The 20,906-nt window shown below is 42.1% G+C and overlaps 1 protein-coding gene across 6 annotated transcripts in view; it reads left to right on the top strand.

The window, feature by feature from the left end:
* Positions 1 to 20,906, top strand: part of znf532 (zinc finger protein 532) — a 45,400-nt gene that overhangs the window by 15,692 nt on the left and 8,802 nt on the right. For 3 of the 6 annotated variants that reach the window (XM_002936667.5, XM_004910412.4, XM_031894845.1), the window contains 5 exons: positions 7,591 to 7,648; positions 8,978 to 9,100; positions 11,012 to 13,365; positions 17,161 to 17,342; positions 17,959 to 18,135. In XM_002936667.5, coding sequence (XP_002936713.2) covers positions 8,992 to 9,100; positions 11,012 to 13,365; positions 17,161 to 17,342; positions 17,959 to 18,135 — 2,822 coding nt within the window. In that variant the 5' untranslated portion in view covers positions 7,591 to 7,648; positions 8,978 to 8,991. Of the gene's footprint in view, positions 1 to 2,867; positions 2,997 to 3,467; positions 4,183 to 6,452; positions 6,662 to 7,590; positions 7,649 to 8,977; positions 9,101 to 11,011; positions 13,366 to 17,160; positions 17,343 to 17,958; positions 18,136 to 20,906 lie in introns of those variants that run through there. The other 3 variants (XM_004910402.4, XM_031894857.1, XM_004910414.4) reach the window with 3 other exon arrangements.

The raw sequence follows: 20,906 nt of genomic DNA, 5'->3' as shown, positions 1-20,906 counted from the left end.
GTGATAGGGACCTAGAATTGTAAGCTCCACTGGGGCAGGGACTGATGGGAATGTGATAGGGACCTTAGATTGTAATCTCCACTGGGGCAGGGACTGATGGGAATGTGATAGGGACCTTAGATTGTAAGCTCCACTGGGGCAGGGACTGATGGGAATGTGATAGGGACCTTAGATTGTAAGCTCCTCTGGGGCAGGGACTGATGGGAATGTGATAGGGACCTTAGATTGTAAGCTCCACTGGGGCAGGGACTGATGGGAATGTGATAGGGACCTTAGATTGTAAGCTCCTCTGGGGCAGGGACTGATGGGAATGTGATAGGGACCTTAGATTGTAAGCTCCACTGGGGCAGGGACTGATGGGAATGTGATAGGGGCCTTAGATTGTAAGCTCCATTGGGACAGGGACTGATGGGAATGTGATAGGGACCTTAGATTGTAAGCTTCACTGGGACAGGGACTGAAGGGAATGTGATAGGGGCCTTAGATTGTAAGCTCCACTGGGACAGGGACTGATGGGAATGTGATTGGGACCTTAGATTGTAATCCCCACTGGGGCAGGGACTGATGGGAATGTGATAGGGACGTTAGATTGTAAGCTCCACTGGGGCAGGGACTGATGGGAATGTGATAGGGACCTTAGATTGTAATCTCCACTGGGGCAGGGACTGATGGGAATGTGATAGGGACCTTAGATTGTAAGCTCCACTGGGCCAGGGACTGATGGGAATGTGATAGGGACCTTAGATTGTAAGCTCCACTGGGGCAGGGACTGATGGGAATGTGATAGGGACCTTAGATTGTAAGCTCCACTGGGGCAGGGACTGATGGGAATGTGATAGGAACCTTAGATTGTAAGCTCCACTGGCGCAGGGACTGATGGGAATGTGATAGGGACCTTAGATTGTAAGCTCCACTGGGGCAGGGACTGATGGGAATGTGATAGGGACCTTAGATTGTAAGTTCCATTGGGGCAGGGACTGATGGGAATGTGACAGGGAACTTAGATTGTAAGCTCCTCTGGGGCAGGGACTGATGGGAATGTGATAGGGACCTTAGACTGTAAGCTCCACTGGGGCAGGGACTGATGGGAATGTGATAGGGACCTTAGATTGTAAGCTCCTCTGGGGCAGGGACTGATGGGAATGTGATAGGGACCTTAGATTGTAAGCTCCTCTGGGGCAGGGACTGATGGGAATGTGATAGGGACATTAGATTGTAAGCTCTACTGGGTCAGGGACTGATGTGAATGATGTATAAACTGTGTAAAGCAATGTGTAAATGTGTTACCACTATATATACAACAGATAATAAATAGTTTCCCTGCTGGGGTTACTATGGTAAAGGGAAATATGCATCGTTTGTAATGTAACTATCCTAGAAAGGCAGTTATAATGCAGTATATGAACAAGGGGTGACAAACATGGATACCAGAGAGAAGGAATTCTCTGGTGTCTGTGTTTATTGTCTCTGTTGGTATATTTTTGCTGTTCCTCTATGGCAGCAGTAGCTCACTCCATATTGTATGTTTGCTCCTGTATTTGAATTGACTTCACTGTCCTTCCTCTGACCTTGTTTCCATGGAAACCAATAGCCTTTTATTTGCCTATCCAGGACTTTTAACCTTCTTGTTTTAGGCCCTTGTTTAATCTTTTCTTTCAACTTCCACATGATTGTGCCTGCAGGAGGGATGAGGCAAGTGGGATGCTAGTAGTCTCAAACTTAGGTGCCATTCACTTGAGTTCCTTCATATTGGCTATTACTGATTGCCCATTAACGCCACAATTCATATAGCGCCAGTCACAGAATGGCACTAGAAATGGTGTTAGTTTGGGTGTGGCTTGAGATGATATTCTGGTCAGGAAAAACGTAACCAATACCCGACACTAACCCGCAAAACATTAATCCTCACCTAACCCACAAAATGTTGCCATTGTAGGCTCTGCACCCAACTTGTACCCAGGATCAGACTGGGGCGCCGGGACACTGGGAAAAATCCCGGTGGCCCCAGCAGGCCAGACCCGACCCTTGCTGGCGCTCCCTTTGCCCAACTGTTCCTCCCCTGACGCGTTAAATTTACGCGCGCTCATGGGAGGACGTTGGGTGGGGGACCCTGCTGGGGGTTAGGGTGGCCACTGCGGGGGGTTGGTTTAGGCGACGCGGCCGGTGGGGGCACCTGCACCCCCCAGTCCCAACCTGCTTGTACCCAGTTCTTCCCACTCCTTCCCACTCCGTAAGATGCTTCAGTCCTCTTTCTGAACCTGTGGGTTTCGGGTCAACCCACAAACGTGGCTAGGTGATCATTTCAAACTCTGACTTTAGCAAACCTTTATGTAATGTGGATGCAAATATATATTTTAGACTTAGGCAATAATATTTATAAAAGACATATGTGCTCTAACCAATCTGCAGTGGTCGCAGTATAGTAAACTCTCTCTATATGTCGCTATGTCCCTGTCCCTATATGAGTTCTCTTCTCGCAAGTCTGCCTTGTCACCTTCTTTATGCTACTGTTAGGAGCTTGCTTGAGTAATGGCCTTTTTTATTGGAGAACGGTGGTAAAAACAGAAATTGGGCAGACAGATAGGGCTTTATATACTAAGAATATCGGTAGTTATACATATGCCGACCTGGTGTGCTCTGACAGTTGAGCTTGCAGGCTTTGCATTTTCGAACACATATTAGATTTAATCTGACCTTAGACTGCATAAACCACTATGAAAGCTCTGTGCAAGAAAGCCTACGTGTTATTTGTTATATTCATGCAAAGGTTTTACATTTCACACCATACAGGCCCATTCTTCAGGGCAGCCTTGTGTCAGAGGAAGAAGATGGGTAGGGATAGCATTTTAATCATTCTCTTCCTTCAGTGCACTAGAACATTCCACTGATCTGGTGCTTTCACTGGAAGAAGGAATTCGCCCTCCCCCTCCTTGACATAGTGCAGCAGAGAGCCATGACAGACATTGCTGGGAGAGTGTGTGAGAGGCCTGCTCTAGGTGAGTTTTACCCAAACCCACGAATCCTGATGGGGGGTATTTGCCAGCAATATCAGATACACATGAACTATGCCAATATTTTGATAAAACCTGGAACATTTGACAATGCATGCACAGATTCTTGTAGCACTGAGGGAAAGAATGATTTAAATGTAGTTCTCCCTGCCTATTTTACTGATCTAATAGGTCTAATAGGCCATGCACCATTATTAGTGTTATGCTTTATTTATGTAGCACCAACATATATCGCAGCACAGAGTTTAGGTATCAGTTCCTGCCACAGGGGAGCTTACAATCTAAGTCCCTATCACATTTAGACAGACACATATCTGTCCCTTCCTGAGCTTGACACAAGACAAGGACACTGTATGTGAGATGCACTTAAAATGGCCTCCTGTTGTTCCACAAGAGCAAATTGTTTAGTCAGTGAAAGAAGAAAAGTAGCTATTTTTGGAAGCAGGGTTGATTTCTTTGTTATGTTTCCATGGAATTACCCTATTTTATACACTTGCCTTTTGAGTGAATGTTTGGCTAGCTATTTCTAATGGAACAACAACCACAGAAACGATGGTGCTGTGTAAAATGGAAACCAGAATTATCAGTGTAGATCCCAAGCTGGAAATGTTAGCTCTGATAGGCTGCACGACTACAAAAAAATGTAACTGGGTGTTATATCCTTACTTTATTTGCACCTATTGTGAATTTCCACCATTGAAAAACATACTTTTACTCCATTAGAGCTTATATTCTGAAACAGAGTTCAAATCTTGGCGGACCGTGGATGCTGGGAAATCTAGGCTGGATGTCACTGTGCTCGGTATATATCTTCAACAATTGTAATAACTGATATAAACTACCCACGGTTAAATATATATCCCCCCCTTTCATCGTAAATACTTCAGGAGTTAAGTTTTAGGCAAGGCCCAACATGTAGATGCTGGGGGTGGGGGTCAGACGAATCCCTGAAAACATTGTTAATCTCTTAGGTATTCACTTCCTTTAGGAAGAAAGGCAGACCCTGTCCAACTGCGGTGATATTAACTGCCATCAACAAGGCTGTCTGGATATTTCTGAGAGAAAAGAAAGGATTTGCCCTTAAAATGGCCCACTGTGCTCCTGGCGTTTGTCTGACACAGAAAAGATTTGTGCCTTGCAGAGAGGAAGGAAGAAGGCGGGGGCTGGTACTGTAAGAAAAAGCTTTTGGATTTTAGAATGTGCTCACTAAAATATAAAGAAACCCAATTAAAAAAAATGAACAGGATAAAATTCCAGTGGTTTTTGAAACCCCCTTTTTGGCAAGCGGTGCCTACAAAGGTTGCCATGGCTGTACTGAGCAGGATGGGGAGAACTGGCTGAAACTGGTTTGAAGCAGAGCAGCCCTAGAACAAAGCAGTCAGTGAGCTACGGTGGGGTTTGTGGGATATGTCAGCCATGGCCCCGTGCAATATTAACTATTCATTTCACTGTAAGCACTGCTCGCTTAGGTGAAATGCGAAGGAAAAACATAATCCTATAAAATTAAATATATATACTGTTAGTGACAGCCTTTTCGGATTTATTCTGGGAGGAGGAAATAATAATAATAAAAAAAAAAAAGGACGAGCAGCCATTTTGAAGCTGATCAGATTGGGTTGGGCCTGTGGCCTTCCAAATTATGCTAAACTGCAGCTTTCAGTTTTCTACCTATTTTATTTTATATGCACATTTTGCTGGTTGGTCTTATGGTCTTCCAGCATTTCTGACCATGACCAGTGTCAAAAAATGGAAATAACATGTACAGGTATGGGACCTGTTATCCAGAATGCTCGGGACCTGGAGTTTTCCGGATAAGGGGTCTTTCTGTAATTCAGATCTCTTACCTAAAGACTGCTAAAAACATTATTTAAACAGTAATTAAACCCAATAGGATTGTTTTGCCTCCAATAAGGATTAATTATATCTTAGTTGGGATCAAGTACAGGTACTGTTTTATTATTACAGAGAAAAGGGAATCATTTAACCATTAAATAAACCCAATAGGGCTGTTCTGCCCCCAATAAGGGGTAATTATATCTTAGTTGGGATCAAGTACAGGTACTGTTTTATTATTACAGAGAAAATGGAATCATTTAACCATTAAATAAACCCAATAAGGCTGTTCTGCCCCAATAAGGGGTAATTATATCTTAGTTGGGATCAAGTACAGGTACTGTTTTATTATTACAGAGAAAAGGGAATCCTTTAACAATTAAATAAACCCAATAGGTCTGTTCTGCCCCCAATAAGGGGTAATTATATCTTAGTTAGGATCAAGTACAGGTACTGTTTTATTATTACAGAGAAAAGGGAATCATTTAAACATGAAATAAACCCAACAGGATTTTCTGCCCCCAAAAAGGGGTAATTATATCTTAGTTGGGATCAAGTACAGGTACTGTTTTATTATTACAGAGAAAAGGGAATCATTTAAACATGAAATAAACCCAATAGGATTTTCTGCCCCCAAAAAGGGGTAATTATATCTTTGTTGGGATCAAGTACAGGTACTGTTTTATTATTACAGAGAAAAGGGAATCATTTAACCATTAAATAAACCCAATAGGGCTGTTCTGCCCCCAATAAGGGGTAATTATATCTTTGTTGGGATCAAGTACAGGTACTGTTTTATTATTACAGAGAAAAAGGATATAATTTAAAAAAATGTAAATTATTTTCTTATAATAGAGTCTATGGGAGATGGCCTTTCCGTAATTTGGAACTTTCTGGATAATGGGTTTCCGGATAAGGGGTCCGATACCTGTACAAGTACTATCCAGTGGCTTTGTGGACTGTAGCTGCCATTTCACTGTATTAAAGAGGGCCATAGAGACCCTCCTCAACATCAAACCCAACCTAATTTTGGGTCCTGAACTGTAGGTAGTGGGTACAGTGAGAAGGGGGTACAGTGAGAAGGGGGTACAGTGGAACTTCATGTTAGTACTTTAGGAAGTTAATGTTGGTAGCTTAATAAGGATGCTGGGACATACAATTAATAAATTAGTAAATATTGTCTGTAAATCAACATTCCTGTAGGCCAGGGTGCCACTTTCTATCTATAGACTACAGCTTACTGCTTTATCTAATAAAGGCTGCTGGGATTTGTCGTTTATGACATATCTGCTGTATCATTTGTGAGATCCTCATTCCCTGACTAAGTAAAGACCGGAGACTCATAGGCAATCTTTTAATATATTAATTCATTTTAATATATTCATCTGTAAAAGTACTATACCCCCAATGCCATAGCAGCTTTGGTTGTTGGGGGATGCTGGGAGTTTTGAGGAACTGGTATCTCCAGGTACTGAGAATTTAGAGCGTCCGTCTTGTTATGTATGAGGTAAATAGTCAATATACATGCGACATTCCTGGAGCTATTGTATGGCACCCCCCCCCCCCATGTGGATGAAAGCACATTTGAAAGTAATTACTCCCAACCCCCCATCCAGGAGCATAGAATAGCCAGGCAGCCTCTAGGAAGCTTACAACAAGGCAGATTCTACTGCAGTGTAGAGGGGTGCAAAACCAAAAAAATTGTCTATTATTATTTATATAGTCATGTATTTTATCAATGGAATGGCCTGTGCGTTATATTGAATTCTGAGCCGGGGGAAAGAGGATGGCTGCTTTTTATCAAGCATAAATAAATGGTGAGTACTAGTGGGGGTTGGTTTTGAGAATGCAGGGCCGTCATTACTTCATCTGACTCAGTGTGCCACAGGAAGTGTCCAGATGGCCAGGGAGGGAATCAACCATTCATTTCTCTTCCCGGCCTGCAAAGCCAATATTAATCAGTGGTTCCATGTAAATGTATATGTTTTTGGTGCACGGTCAGAAACAACGTGAATCCCAGGCTATAGATTAGAGAAAGGAAACCCTAATTACACTAGTTTTATCAAACTACAACTCCCAAAACCCCTGTGGGATTGTTGTGGGATGGGGAAATGTTGGGTTTTGTGATTATACAGAGCTTGGAGCCCCTTAAATACTGACTTGTTCTCACCTTCACAATCTAATGGTGCCAAGCTTTAAGGTGTTCTGCAGGGGAGAACTACAGATCCCAGCACCCACTAAAGGCCAGAGCCTGGGAAGATGCTGGATTCTGATCCTTGGTCTGATCTCTGTTCATTTGTAAGCTTGTGGTGTGAAGAGCACTGCGTCAGTGACACAGTAATTAAGATTCCCTCTTCTAATAATAGAACCATCTGTTTTTCACATTATCACTTGCGGGCAGGGCTAACTCTGGCACTGGTGTATGTATGTTTAATAAGGAATGATTTCTATATAGTGCTCATTGCACACTGCTCAAGCCATATGTGGGTGATCTGTAACGGGACATCGAACTGGGCAAGGCAAAATATTTTAATCTAACTCTGTATGAACGCTGCCATACTGCCCAATCTGCTTGCGTGTTACATATGCCTCTCCTCTCATGTAAGGACACATACACATTTTCACAGCATATCAAAATGCAAATTGTGTGTCTAGGCAAGTGTGTTAGGGATGGTAAAGGTAAGAATAAGCCACAGTGATTATAACACTTCTTATTAAACATTCATTGATCTTTTTTGCTTTCCAGGTCATGAGCAAGATGTTGGCGGTCTGCACCAGGCAACATATCTGCAACAAAAATAAAGGTATGTATTGAGAAGTGACACTTGTTGTATTGTTCCCCTTACAAGACAAGAAAACTCCAGTTTAGTGGTTTCCTGGTCCAATATTTTGTGAATCGGGATAAAAATTAGAGCAGTGCCAGGCTGCCATCTTGCTTACATTTCTCAGGCCTGCCTCCAAATGAACGTATTTAGGGCCTTATGGCCACCCAGTCTAGGCTAAATCAAGCTTATCCATTGGCCCTTGGGGACTATAGAGACTGTTAGATGAGGATCGCATTTTAAAGATTTCAAACCTGCCTGATTGATATCTGGCAGATTTTGCGCCAGATATCAGTCTGCCAGATACCAGTCTGGGCATATACTGTATATATATATATATAGAGAGAGAGGCACCCGAGGACCTGTGCCTAGGGCAGCAACTTGGGTGCCTATGTAGCCAAAAAATTACACCTCCCCAACTGCCACCAGATGAAACCTGTGCATATCTGGCGGTGGAGCTGGGGGGGTGAGGCTGAAGAGTGGCAAGCGCAGGCAAAAGTGTGAGGGCGTGTTTAGGTCCAGTGTCTAGAGTGGCACCGGACCTATATACAGACCTATACAGACAGATAAGCTGCTGACAAGGTCTGAAGGGGCTGAATTGGCCATGTTCCTTAGATCTGTGATAGACATGCTTGGGAAAGGTAAGTGAGTAGAGGTGCGCTGCTGCACTACTTTTGGGTGTGCATCAGTGACTGTGGAATATGTTGGCACTAAATAATTAAATAATATTTTTTTCCTAAAAAAAAAAAAAAAAGCTTAAATCCCATGAATGAAAAATGCAGCTATTTATTCTACTGGGGGTGCCTAACATATTTTCAACCCCCAGTGAATCAGTGTTTTTATGGTTTGGGTGCAGACATGCGGAGCAGATTTTGGCATGATAATGCGTGACTATGCAGTTTTGCGCCACATTCTGCTCTGTGTGTCTCCACCCAGGCAAATGCAGTGACTCTGGGTGCAAGCACAACAAAGAGCAGATAGGAGCTGAGGGGCAGTTTCTCAGCCTTTGCTTGTACACAGCCCAAAAAACTGCCCCATGTCGCAGTAGCCTTAGTGTTGCCACCTGTCATTAAAAATGACACTTGGTACCAATGTAATTAGAAAGGCTGGTATTTTATTGACAGGAAATAGGCAATTAAGCTGGTTGCTAAAGTCAGTATCAAACAATTAGATTGTATTAGGTTATGCAGGCCACACAATGAAAGCAAATCTTTGATTGGTTGCTATGGGCTGCTACCCAACACCTCCTGTATAATTTTGCTTTTTTTAGCTCATAATCAATACCATGTGATTTTTTTCTTTTATTTTTAGATACCTGCTTGTAAATGCAGGGGGGCGTGGCTAGCGCACCCACAAGGGAGCAAGTACGTCGAGACACCACCAGGATGCCGGTGGCCTCCAGTAGGAGGGGCAGACTTTATATTAAAAATAAAGGTAAGATGAGATGGTAGAGACACATCTAAATCAGCATATTTTCTATGTATCCAAAAGTAAACACTGACACATACATTCAGTAAATACAGTGATGTTACAAAGGCTTAGAGATTGCCACGGCCTAGTAACCCATAGTAGTCATTTTGTTTTTAATCAGCTGAGCAGTAATGCTACGTTTTGATTGGTTGCTATGGGTTACTATACCAGTAGTACACCTTTTAATATTTGGTTGCATACACTAATATGTCAAGCAACTTTGCAACTGGGCTTTATTTTACAGTGTTATATTTAACTTTAAAGGCCAGTGGCTCTGTGACCTTTATATGGAACTGCTTTGGCATTTCTAATAGCTTTATAATACAAAAGAGCCATATGTATTCTGTAAATGAAATCCTTATAAAGGGTACTGAGTGATGGCATTAGTTATTTTACAAAAGGGGGTACTTTATCCATTATATATATATATATATATATATATATATATATATATACATACACGTACACACACACACACACACATATATAGAGAGAGAGAGAGAAAGAGATTTTGGTATGGAAATACATTTAATATAATATTTCCTTCAGTATTCTAGCAAAATGCTAAATGAACCTCATCAGCTAAAATCTCACCCACGCTTGGTTTATTTATGTTTTAGCTATGGTTATGGGGACATGTAATAGTGATCTGCAGGACACGTGGGAGCAAGTTTGTGCTTGTGTTCATGCAAGTAATAGATTTAGGGGCTGGATTAGCCATTGCCTCTTATGTTAGTAAGTAAGAAAGTGCTGAAAGGATTGCTGTTCTGTGTATTTCCCTTAAATATACAGTGTTGACTAAGGGTGTCAAATAATATATGGAAATAATATACGCCCTGTTGTAAAATATAAGGATATTATAAGTCATCAAGGAGTTTCATGGACATATAAAGACACTAGGCTGAAAGCCGAGTGTGTTTTTACAGGTCTTGGAAATTTGAGGTGACTTTTCCTAATACTTTACAGTGGGTACATTATTTTCTACAAATGGGATCCATTATTCGGAAACCCATTATCTAGAAAGCTCAGAATTATGAGAAGGCCATGTCCCATAGACTCAATTTCAGTCAAATAATTATTAGAATACCAGGTCTTAAAAATTATAAAAACTATCAACATTAAAAAAAGGAATATTTTGCCATCAATGCTGATGTATGCTTGTTCAATCAAGTAAGAATGATGTTTTACTATTAAAGGCTAAAAGCAAATGAATCTAAAGTTAAGAAATGTTTGTTTACTAGGACCCTGTGGGAAACAGCATTGCCTTTTCAGAGCCTTTTGTATAACTTATTTCCGGATAATAGATCCCACACCCATATTTGCATTTATACTTATGAGTAAGAGCTGCCATGATACTAAGCTAAGTAGACTTATGAAACATCGCCATCAAGTGTTCATGCTTAGATGGTGCTGACCTTCTGCTACATATGGAGAATTCTTTAACAGAGAGAAAATGGAGTGTTTCCAACATGTTGTCTCCTGTTAAGGATAATGTCAAATCTGTTGATTTTTATGTAAATGATGTATACTCTCTATAGAATATGTTGGCGCTATATACATTAAGGATAATAATATAATACACAAGTGTATTTCTCTGACCTGTATAACCGCAGCGTTGTGCCTTTATATGGTCACAGAACCCCACAGAGACTTCTAATAAACTTATAATCCCAGAGTTCTCTGTATAACTCAGCCTGCAGCCTTGTGCCTTTATATGGGCACAGAACCCCTCAGTGACTGCTAATATCCTTATCATTTACAGTAGGGGGTACATTATCTACTAACGTTATGTGAAAGCAGTTGATTTCTTCTAGGTTATCTAGATTACATAGAATTACATAGAATTACAATGTATACTCATTTTTGCATTTACAGAGTTACATGACAACCACCACGTAATCATGGGAGATATGAAGACCCCAGACTTTGATGATCTCCTTGCAGCCTTTGACATCCCTGATATGGTTGATCCTAAAGCAGCTATTGAGTCTGGGCATGACGATCAGGAAAGTAGCATAAAGCAAAATTCTCAAGGAGACGATGATGCCCATGTTCCATCATCCTCTGATGTTGGCGTAAGCGTTATTGTTAAAAATGTAAGGACTGTGGACTCAGAAGTGTCAGAAAAGGACCATCATTCTGCCGGCAATGGTTTGCACAATGGATTTCTCACAACAACAAATCTAGACAGGTTCAACAAGGAGGAACTTAAATCCTTAAAGCTTCATACTGATACTATACTAAAGGCATCTTCCTTTAATCAGTTCAGTCCTATCTCTAGCGCTGAAGAGTTTGATGAGGATGAAAAAATTGAAGTGGTGGACCCACCTGATCGGGAAGCCTTAAAATCCAGTTTCAGTAGCAATATATTGGATGAATCGGGTGTTGAGCAGGTGTATGAAAGTGACAAGATGCATTCAGGAGACCATTTCATCAAAGCTGGCACAGCCCTCCCAGGCAGCCAAGATAAGAATAAATCCAGTAAAAGAGATTTGGAAGCCAGTTCCACCAATTTTAGTGTGTACGATACATTTAAACTCCAGAAACTAGATGAGAAACTTAAGGAAAGTGCCCAGAGGCTGCTGCTGGAAACAAAGGAGGATGAAAAAATAGATACAGAAAAAAGTGAAGCCAATGGAGGGACTATCTCACAGCTGAGAGCAAAGTCTTCTGCAAAACTTTCTTCCTGCATTGCTGCCATTGCAGCTCTTAGTGCTAAGAAAACAGTGTGTGATCTAAAGGACCTAGAACCCAGTTCTGGAGGAGCATCCCCAGTACTTAAAGAAGGTGACTGTAGCCCCATGTCTGCTGATAAATCTCCAGATTCCCAGTTAACGGTGCAGAGTCTTATAGATGGTACAAAGAAGGTTCAGGCAAAGCAATCAGACAGCCCAAGAAGTGTCTTGAGTGAAACTAGCAGCAAGGGTTCCCCTTCTTCTTCTGGTGGCTCAACTCCTGCCATTCCTAAAGTCAGAATTAAGACTATCAAGACATCTTCCGGTGAAATTAAGAGGATGGTTACCAGAGTGTTGCCTGACTTCGATGTTGAAGAATTGAAAAAAAATGTAGAACCAAACTCTCCTGTGCTGGTTTCATCACTCTTACCATCTCCTTCCTCTACTCCTGTTCTTTCCTCGCCAACTAGAGCGTCCTTACATCCGTCCATAGGCTCACCGGTGGCATCAACAGATGTCGCCCCAAAGCAAGTGACCATTAAACCTGTAGCCACGGCGTTCCTACCAGTATCGGCTGTCAAAACAGCAGGCTCACAAGTGATAAACTTAAAGTTTGGTAACAATACTACAGTGAAAGCCACTGTAATATCTGCTGCATCCGTTCAAAGTGCCAGCAGTGCAATTATCAAAGCTGCCAATGCTATTCAACAACAGACTGTGGTGGTTCCTGCGTCAAGTCTTGCCAACACTAAACTTGTGCCAAAGACGGTGCATTTTGCCAATCTCAACCTTTTGCCTCAAGGTTCTCAGACATCTGAGCTTCGCCAAGTCTTAGCTAAACCACAGCAGCAAATCAAGCAGGCTCTTGTTGCAGCAGCAACACCATCAACGCCACCCAAAAAGGTGTCTAGAGTCCAGGTAGTGGCGTCTTCCCAGAGCTCTGTAGTGGAAGCCTTCAACAAAGTGTTGAGTAGCGTTAACCCCCTCCCAGTGTATGTTCCCAACCTCACTCCACCAGCCAGTGCTGGAATTACCTTGCCAACGCGGGGATACAAATGCCTGGAGTGCGGTGATGCTTTTGCACTTGAAAAGAGTCTTCTCCAGCATTATGACCGCAGGAGTGTACGAATTGAAGTGACTTGTAACCATTGCTCCAAAAACTTAGTTTTCTACAATAAATGCAGTCTTTTGTCCCATGCACGTGGCCACAAGGAAAAAGGAGTTGTGATGCAGTGCTCTCATTTAATCCTAAAACCTGTCCCTACTGACCAGATGATTGTTGCTTCTCAGAATAATGCTTCTACCACGCCATTGGCTACTCGGCAGACCCCAGTGGCTGTTGTGGCCCATACGGTAACCAAGATACAGCCTGGTTTGCCAGGGCCTGTGATATCTGCACCCAGTAACACACCTGTTGCTCCTGCTATGCCTTTAGATGAAGATCCAGCAAATCTGTGCAGACATAGCCTCAAATGCTTGGAATGCAGTGAAGTGTTTCAGGATGAAATAGCCCTGGCCACACACTATCAGCAAGCTTCCGACGCCACGGCACAGGTAAGTGACCTCTTTTTGATTGATCATCTGATTATTATGATATTGTCTGTGGTCCTGTAGAAAGACTACAGCTCACCTTGAAATTTCCTTTCAGTATTCTGCAGACAGGAATATTCTAAGACAATATGCAATTAATCTTTTGTATGTATTTTTATTTAATGAGTTCTGCAGCTCTGTATTTAAGAGCGGTGGGCAGGCAGTAACATGTAGGCTTCCCCCTCATACCCCTTTACTTGCACAACTTAGGGAGAGCTGAAGTGTGCAGTCCTCAATGGAGCCCTGTCATTACACTTTGCCCTTTGGTTATTCACTCAGCAGATCCAACCAGACCCTCAAACTCTTTTAAAATGAGCAGTAAAGGACATGCTCTTGCATCTGGGATCATAATAAATAACCCCTTCTGTCTTTCTTTTTTGGTTGCCATGGTCATTGTCTTTGACAACCAGAAACCATTTGTAGCTCCAGGTTAAAAAAACCCATACAAAATAAAGAATTACAACTAGATACCACTATAACATTTTAAAAGTTAATTTATAGCGGAACATCCGCTTCAATTAAGAATGTTTTCTTTTTAAAGGAGAAGGAAAGGTTAAATCACTGGGTGGGGCCAAATATTAGGGTGCACCACAGAGCAATCTTTTTCTTCCACTTCTTCCATTCTTCAATGGCCCCAGGCCGATGGATGAACAGTCAAATGAAAACACCAGCTTTTCATGCTACTGCGCACCTTTGAGGAGAAAGAAGCAGTACTGCCCACTCAAAAGTACCCTCCTTGATGCCCGCTCAGAAGTACCCCGCGCCAGTGCAGTTTTCTGCTAACAGAAACTCTGGCTAGGGATGCCACCTGCTCGATTTTGACCTGGACGGCCAGGTTTTTAGGAGGGCTCTCTGAGTCAAAATTCTCTGCCCAGTTTTCCAAATTAGGGAAACCGGGCAGAACTTCCCTAGATTGACAGTGGTGATTTTCCAATCGCTACATCATAACCCTGCCCCTGGTGTCATCAACCATGCCCCCAACATCATCCGCTCTGTCCCTATGATGTCACCATCCCATCCCCCATCTGGGTTTCCCCCAGTTGGAAGGTTTCTGCCCTAACTCTGGCCCAGGGTATCAGGTAAGTGGCTTTTTGCAACTCGGTACCTACTTTTGACATATCACTAGCTCTTTTTTTCATCTAGAGGCTCTAATAGGAATGCAGCCCTAGGTTTGGCTATAAAGTTATATAAATGGCGAAGATGAGTAATGCATTTTCCAAAAAAAACATGTAGTAAATAATTTTTCCAAGTAATTCTGTGTCATCTTAGGTAGATCAACATACTGTACGGGAACAACCTATATAGGAACAACCTTCATCTGCTGGAAAAATATCTAGGGCAGTGCTGTCCAACTTCTGCGGTGCCGAGGGCCGGAATTTCTCTAGCATACATGGTGGAGGGCCGCTAATGGAAGCCAGTTTTGGCAACTCCTCCTTTTTGAACCACACCCACTTCAAACCACACCCATTTTATCACAATGGTGGTAGTGCAGCAAAAACCCAAATGCTTGGTCCCCATAAAAAAGAATTATAAATATAAAAGAATTATATTATGTCATATTAAGACACACCCTTAAATCCATATGCCTCCTCCTCCCCTGTAGATAGCACAGCATCCCCCAGCAACATAATTACACACCTTAGGGACCATTTAATGGCTGTTTCCAACTACTAACAAACTCCCAGAACAAACCCCTGCCAGGTTCACCTCTCACAGGCAGCATAGGGCAGGCAGAGTATGGCACACACAGGCAGCACTCTGCCTCCCTTATGCTGCCTGTGTGTGCCATACTCTGCCTGCCCTATGCTGCCTGCGTGTGCCATACTCGGCCTACCCTATGCTGCCAGTGTGTGCCATACTATGCCTGCCCTATGCTGTCTGTGTGTTCCATACCCTCCCTGCCCTATGCTGCCTATGTGCCATCCTATGCCTGCCCTATGCTGTCTGTGTGTTCTATACCCTCCCTGCCCTATGCTGCCTATGTGCCATACTATGCCTGCCCTATGCTGTCTGTGTGTGCCATACCCTCCCTGCCCTATGCTTCCTATGTGCCATACTATGCCTGCCCTATGCTGTCTGTGTGTTCCATACCCTCCCTGCCCTATACTGCCTATGTGCCATACGTTGCCTACCCTATGCTGTCTGTGTGTGCCATATACACAGGCAGCATAGTCCAGGCACTACATACAATGTCTGAGGTGTGAAGAGGTGAACAATGGGGTTGATTACAACCTGAGCCTGAGGTGTGAACACTGCAGGGGGTGAACTAAAAAGGGGGGGCAGAAACTAAAAGGTGTGAAAAACACAGGAGATTACGGGCCTGATTCACTAAAGTTTATCGCATGCTTTTTTGCGGTAAAAAAGACGCGACAATTAGCGCGCGATTCACTACAGCTTTACCGCATGCGATAAGTCGCATTTGCGCATGCGGTATTTCTCGCGCTAGTTTTACCGCATACGTTCATTTCCGTGCTGAAAAGAATATGATCGCATGATTCACTATAACTTTTGCGCGCTAAATATCGCATTCGGCTATGCGAAAATTAACACCTACTAAAGACAGGCGAAAAATTATACAAAAGTACAGTAAATGATTTTTTGCAATAAAATATGGACTTACAGTGTTATTTATTTAAGTATGTGTTTCCCCTAGAGTGACGCAGCCGCCAGTTTGCAGGGAAATGGTCATTTTTAATACAGTAATTTTCTGCAAGTATTGGCGTGTATGGCTAACATGGCATGCGTTCATTTGCGCGACTATTTATATTTGGCTACAAGTGATTAAATGTTTCGCCAGGCATGGATTCGCAGCGAATTTTTGGACGTGCGTTGAATTTTTTTGCAGCGGATTTATTCATGCGTTTCGCAAAACAATCCGCCAATGGCGAAACGCCTGAAAAAATTTGCCACGCAAAAATTCACCGCACATACAAAAATTTATACAAGCGTCAAAAAATAATAGTCACAGCAACAATTTTTTTGCCCGCACAACATTTTTGCCGTTTCGTGGATCTTTCGAAAGATTTGCTAATTTTCACTAAAGAAACCAGAACACATTTGCTCATCACTAGTGGCTACTATTTATAAGCATCTACTATTTATATGCTACCATTTATATGTGGCTAATATTTATATACACCATTTATATGCGGCGACAATTTTTATACACTATTTCTAAGCTACCATTCATATTCGCGGGCGTAATTTAGCACATGTACCAGCAAATACCGCATTGAAATAGTCTTCGCGAGTTAAATAACGCATGCAATATCGCGCGTAAAAAAGCGCGAGTATGCTTATAGTGAATCGGGCGAAAAATCGCCAAAATTAAGACGCGGTAAAAATTTTAACGCACGCTATAAATAGCGCACGTTAAATCGCACTTTAGTGAATCAGGCCCTACATGTTTAAACAATACAATGAGATTACAGCCTGAATCTGAGGTGGGAGCAATGCAGGGGGCCAGTTAATCTCAGTGCTGATACCATTTAAAGCTTACACAAGAGTAAGCCATCAAAGCAGCCAGACAGGTGGGGGGCCAGTTGGACAGCACTGATCTAGGGCATTGCCCATAAGTTAGTCCATGTGCCAGCTCAATATTGTATATTTTGTACTGAAAGTTAGCAGAAACTATTGGAAAGGTTGCACTGGCAGCATCTGATTTCAGTTGTGTTCTGAACAGTGTGAATTTTATCTATCTGCATGAATTTATTGGATATTCTGTCTAATTCAGTATCATGCTGTGGTTTTACTTTCTAGAAAACGTGTAGTATCTGTATGATGCTGCTTCCCAATCCGTGTAGCTATAACTGCCACCAGCGGATACACCAGCACAAATCACCTTACACTTGTCCCGAGTGTGGCGCAATATGTCGATCCGTTCACTTTCAGACTCACGTCACTAAGAACTGCCTGCACTATACTCGCCGTGTCGGTTACAGGTAAATTTAGTCTATTGGAGTTCAGGAAAATCTTAAAATCTGTTCCAAGTATTTTTTTTGCCAGGGGACCAAAACATATATGTAGTAATATGTCATGACTTTTCACACCATTCTTTCATTAGCTTTTGGGGTGTCTGAAGTTTAACTGGGAGGAGCAGAGTCAAGCAAAAGACCTAGTGACTGTGTATACAATTGTTCAAAGAACAAAAATGATCAGGCACACCAATGGGCACTTGGTGCACCCATATCTTGCTATAAAATAGAGTAGGTTTTTACTACCTGTCCTTTATTGTGCGTGGTCATCTTTATTCCTGAATATTCATGGGTACACAGTGAAACCTGACACTGGGGATAGACTAAAGTATTCTATGTACAAAGAACTTGAAAGGATCAGTGAAGCCTTGTGTGTGTGCTGGTGCCCATTGCATGTATATGAAAAAATAGCATTTTACAAATAGGTAAGTAGACTACTGATGAGCAGAAACTTCCACAGGACACATTAATTTCCTCACTGATAAAGAAACTAAAAAAAGACAGCAGAATATGTACATTTTTATGTTTTATTATTGGTCTTTTTGCTAGTTATTTATTTTCTCTGTGTTTATAATCATTTTAGGTGCTTGCACTGCAGTGTTGTGTATTCAGAGTTGTCCGCATTGAAATGCCATATTCAAGGATCCCATTGTGAAGTCTTCTATAAATGTCCAATCTGTCCGATGGCATTCAAGTCTGCGCCTAGCACACATTCCCATGCCTACACCCAGCACCCTGGTGTGAAGATAGGAGAACCCAAGTATGTACAATGGCATCTATATCTTTTTTGGGGAAAGGAAGGGGGGGGGGGGGCTAATAAAAGGTTGTTTTGCAAGACCTTTGCTCCTTAATTGCATTTTGTTTTAGTCTGCTGGACAATCACTAAATAATTACAAGAAATAATTTACTTACAAGCAACAGTTCCTCTTTAATAAAAATCTCTTTAAAAAAAAGTCAATTTCTTATCAGCACTGGTGAGTAGTGCCGTCTGTTCCTAAGCTACAGCAGAGAGATAATAGGACCCCTTGGTATTTAGTTGGGTCATAGCAATTTCCTTATTAAAACCTTTTTATCAAAGCCATTAGACGCAAAAACAGTATTCAGAAGAATTCATTTTCCAATGACGTAAGAATGTTTATCTTTCTTCTATCACTCTGTGCTTTCTGAGGGCAAAGAAGCCATCGTAGCCATCTATCTTTGTTTCTTACATTATGAAAACATAAAACTTTTAGCACACTGCATGAAAACAAGCTGACATTATTACATTTTCCTCCGTAAAAGTTGTAATTGTGGTTAAAAATTTCAGGCAGTTCCTGTTAACCTTTCAGACACCTTCTTTATTCACAAAGCCATTCTGTTTGTATAGTTCTATTTTTTATTTAAAGCAGGGTCTACTATACAGCAAAACAACCACTTGGTAATATACATTTATGACTCTTTACTGTACTATCTGTAAAATAACATCCACAGGTTAATGAGGGGTCATTTATTTCGTTGGTTAAAGGTACTTAAAGGTGCTCTTGGCATTTCCGTATAGTTGCGCTCGGCACTACTCAGTCCTTCTTGCCTCCTGTTCCAAAAGAACTTCTGCTCCTATCGATGCAGAGGAACCAGTGCTTGGCCATGCTGGCCAGGCTCCCTAGGCAACGCAGCCGACCGCATCGCTTCACCCTTGCCCCGCGCATCTTGTTGACATCGGGGAGAGGGTGGAGAGACAAGCAAGCATTGGAGGAGCAAGTGGACATGGGTGAGAGAGGAATCATGAGTGGGACCGGAGTGCTTGAACTAGGGGTCGGCAGAAAAGAGATACATGCCTAGCTCCCCCCAAGCATTGCGCCCTAAGCACGTGTCTCTTCTGCCAACCCCTAGTTCAGGTCCTGAGAGAAACCTTGGAGTTGCTGCCACCTCAGGTCCAGGCAGTATCTTTGCCAATAGGTGCAGAGCATTTGCGTCAAACACAGACTTCAGTTGTAGTTGTGCACAGTTATGTTAATTGTGACAAATTGGCCCCAATTACGTTTGCCACAATGCGCCTTTGCGACTGCAACAACACTGGTATTCCAGGGAAAACACTGCATTATGGGAAAAAACAAGGCAATTATGCTCAAAATTTGCTTACTGCACTTGCGGTTTGGATGGATCCTAGCAATCCTGCCTACTGGGCAGAGTGGCAGCCACTCATTTCCCATTGACTGCTACTCTGCCAAGTAGATAGAGAAACCCCTTAGGGTTAAAGAATTTGCAGTTTTCTCTTAGAAATGTTATAAAAAACAAATAATGATTTTATATTACAAATAGTGTGATCTACATTTGCTAAATAAGTACACCTTTTTAGACTATAGATCCCCTTTAATGCCCTGCAAGCGCTTGTCTAGAATATTTTCTTTGACTTAATTGTAGGTTTCTTTGACTTAAATGTAGGTTTGTACTTTTGTAGCTTCAGACAATTGTTGTTTATATATATCATTCTGAATTTCCTGCAGCATCTGAAAATATGGTATAAACTTGAACACTTGTGTAGGTGACAGTTAGTTCCATTATGGCTAATACTTAAAAAGTAAAAACACTGAGAGTGAAGTATGCCTTCTCTGTAGGTTTGTACCATTCAACAGAGCTGTGGGCTACTTGCTCCATGTGATGATTGTTTCCCTTGTGTTTTAATTGTGCCACTTACACAGCTATCAGTGTACCGAAAATGGACCAATTCAGAGAAAGAACTGTCAGTGTGAAACTGTATCTCTTTCCACAGTTCAGAAAATAGCTTCTATAAATCTAGATCCTGTTAGAAGAAAATGGGAATGTTTATTTTCCCCTGCTTTCCTGACAGGAGAGAACTACTAGGAGGCAATACGCCTTCCTTTATCCTTTTGTTTGTTAGAACAAACGTGTATCTAGTTCCACTCCACCTTGCACTCAGACTTGCAGTAAAGAGAGACCGAAGTTTATCAGAGAACATATCCTATTCTATTCTCTATTCGTTTTAGTGCCTGCCAGGACTGCTAATGGGGGAATGGGGGGCACAGTTGTCAGGCCAGTAACCATAATGAGCAAGCTGTGGGACTCGCTCATTATGCTCATGCACACTATACAACATGGCCGCTCGCACCGGAAGCAGCCCCCCCCATGTGGCTGGCCTACCGCTTGCAGTGGCAGGGGTGCCCTGATAATTATATTGTACGGGGCCCTGTGATTTCTAATAGCAGCCCTGGTGTTTGCCATAAAGCAAGACAAGGCTACTGTTTATTGCTTAACAGGAAATAGAAATAGCAATGAGTTCCAGAAAAATACTCCTCCATGCAAGTTCAAAAAGTGGCTGTTGTTATAAGGATTATAAAATTACATATGGTTTTCAGATATACATAAACATAAAAGTATCCCTTTGACATTTGCTTTAAAGGGGTGGTTCACCTTTACGTTAACTTTGCAATTGATCATCATAATTTATTTTAGTTTTTGAATTATTTGCCTTTCTTTTCTGCCAATTTCCAGCTTTCAAATGGGGGGTCACTGACCCCGGCAGCCAAAAACGAT

This window comes from Xenopus tropicalis, chromosome 1 (genome assembly GCF_000004195.4).
Source record: "Xenopus tropicalis strain Nigerian chromosome 1, UCB_Xtro_10.0, whole genome shotgun sequence".
In the NCBI taxonomy this organism is placed as follows: Eukaryota; Metazoa; Chordata; class Amphibia; order Anura; family Pipidae; genus Xenopus; species Xenopus tropicalis.
The sequence above is the reverse complement of the archived record's forward strand: the minus strand, read 5'-3'. Positions and strand labels throughout refer to the sequence as shown.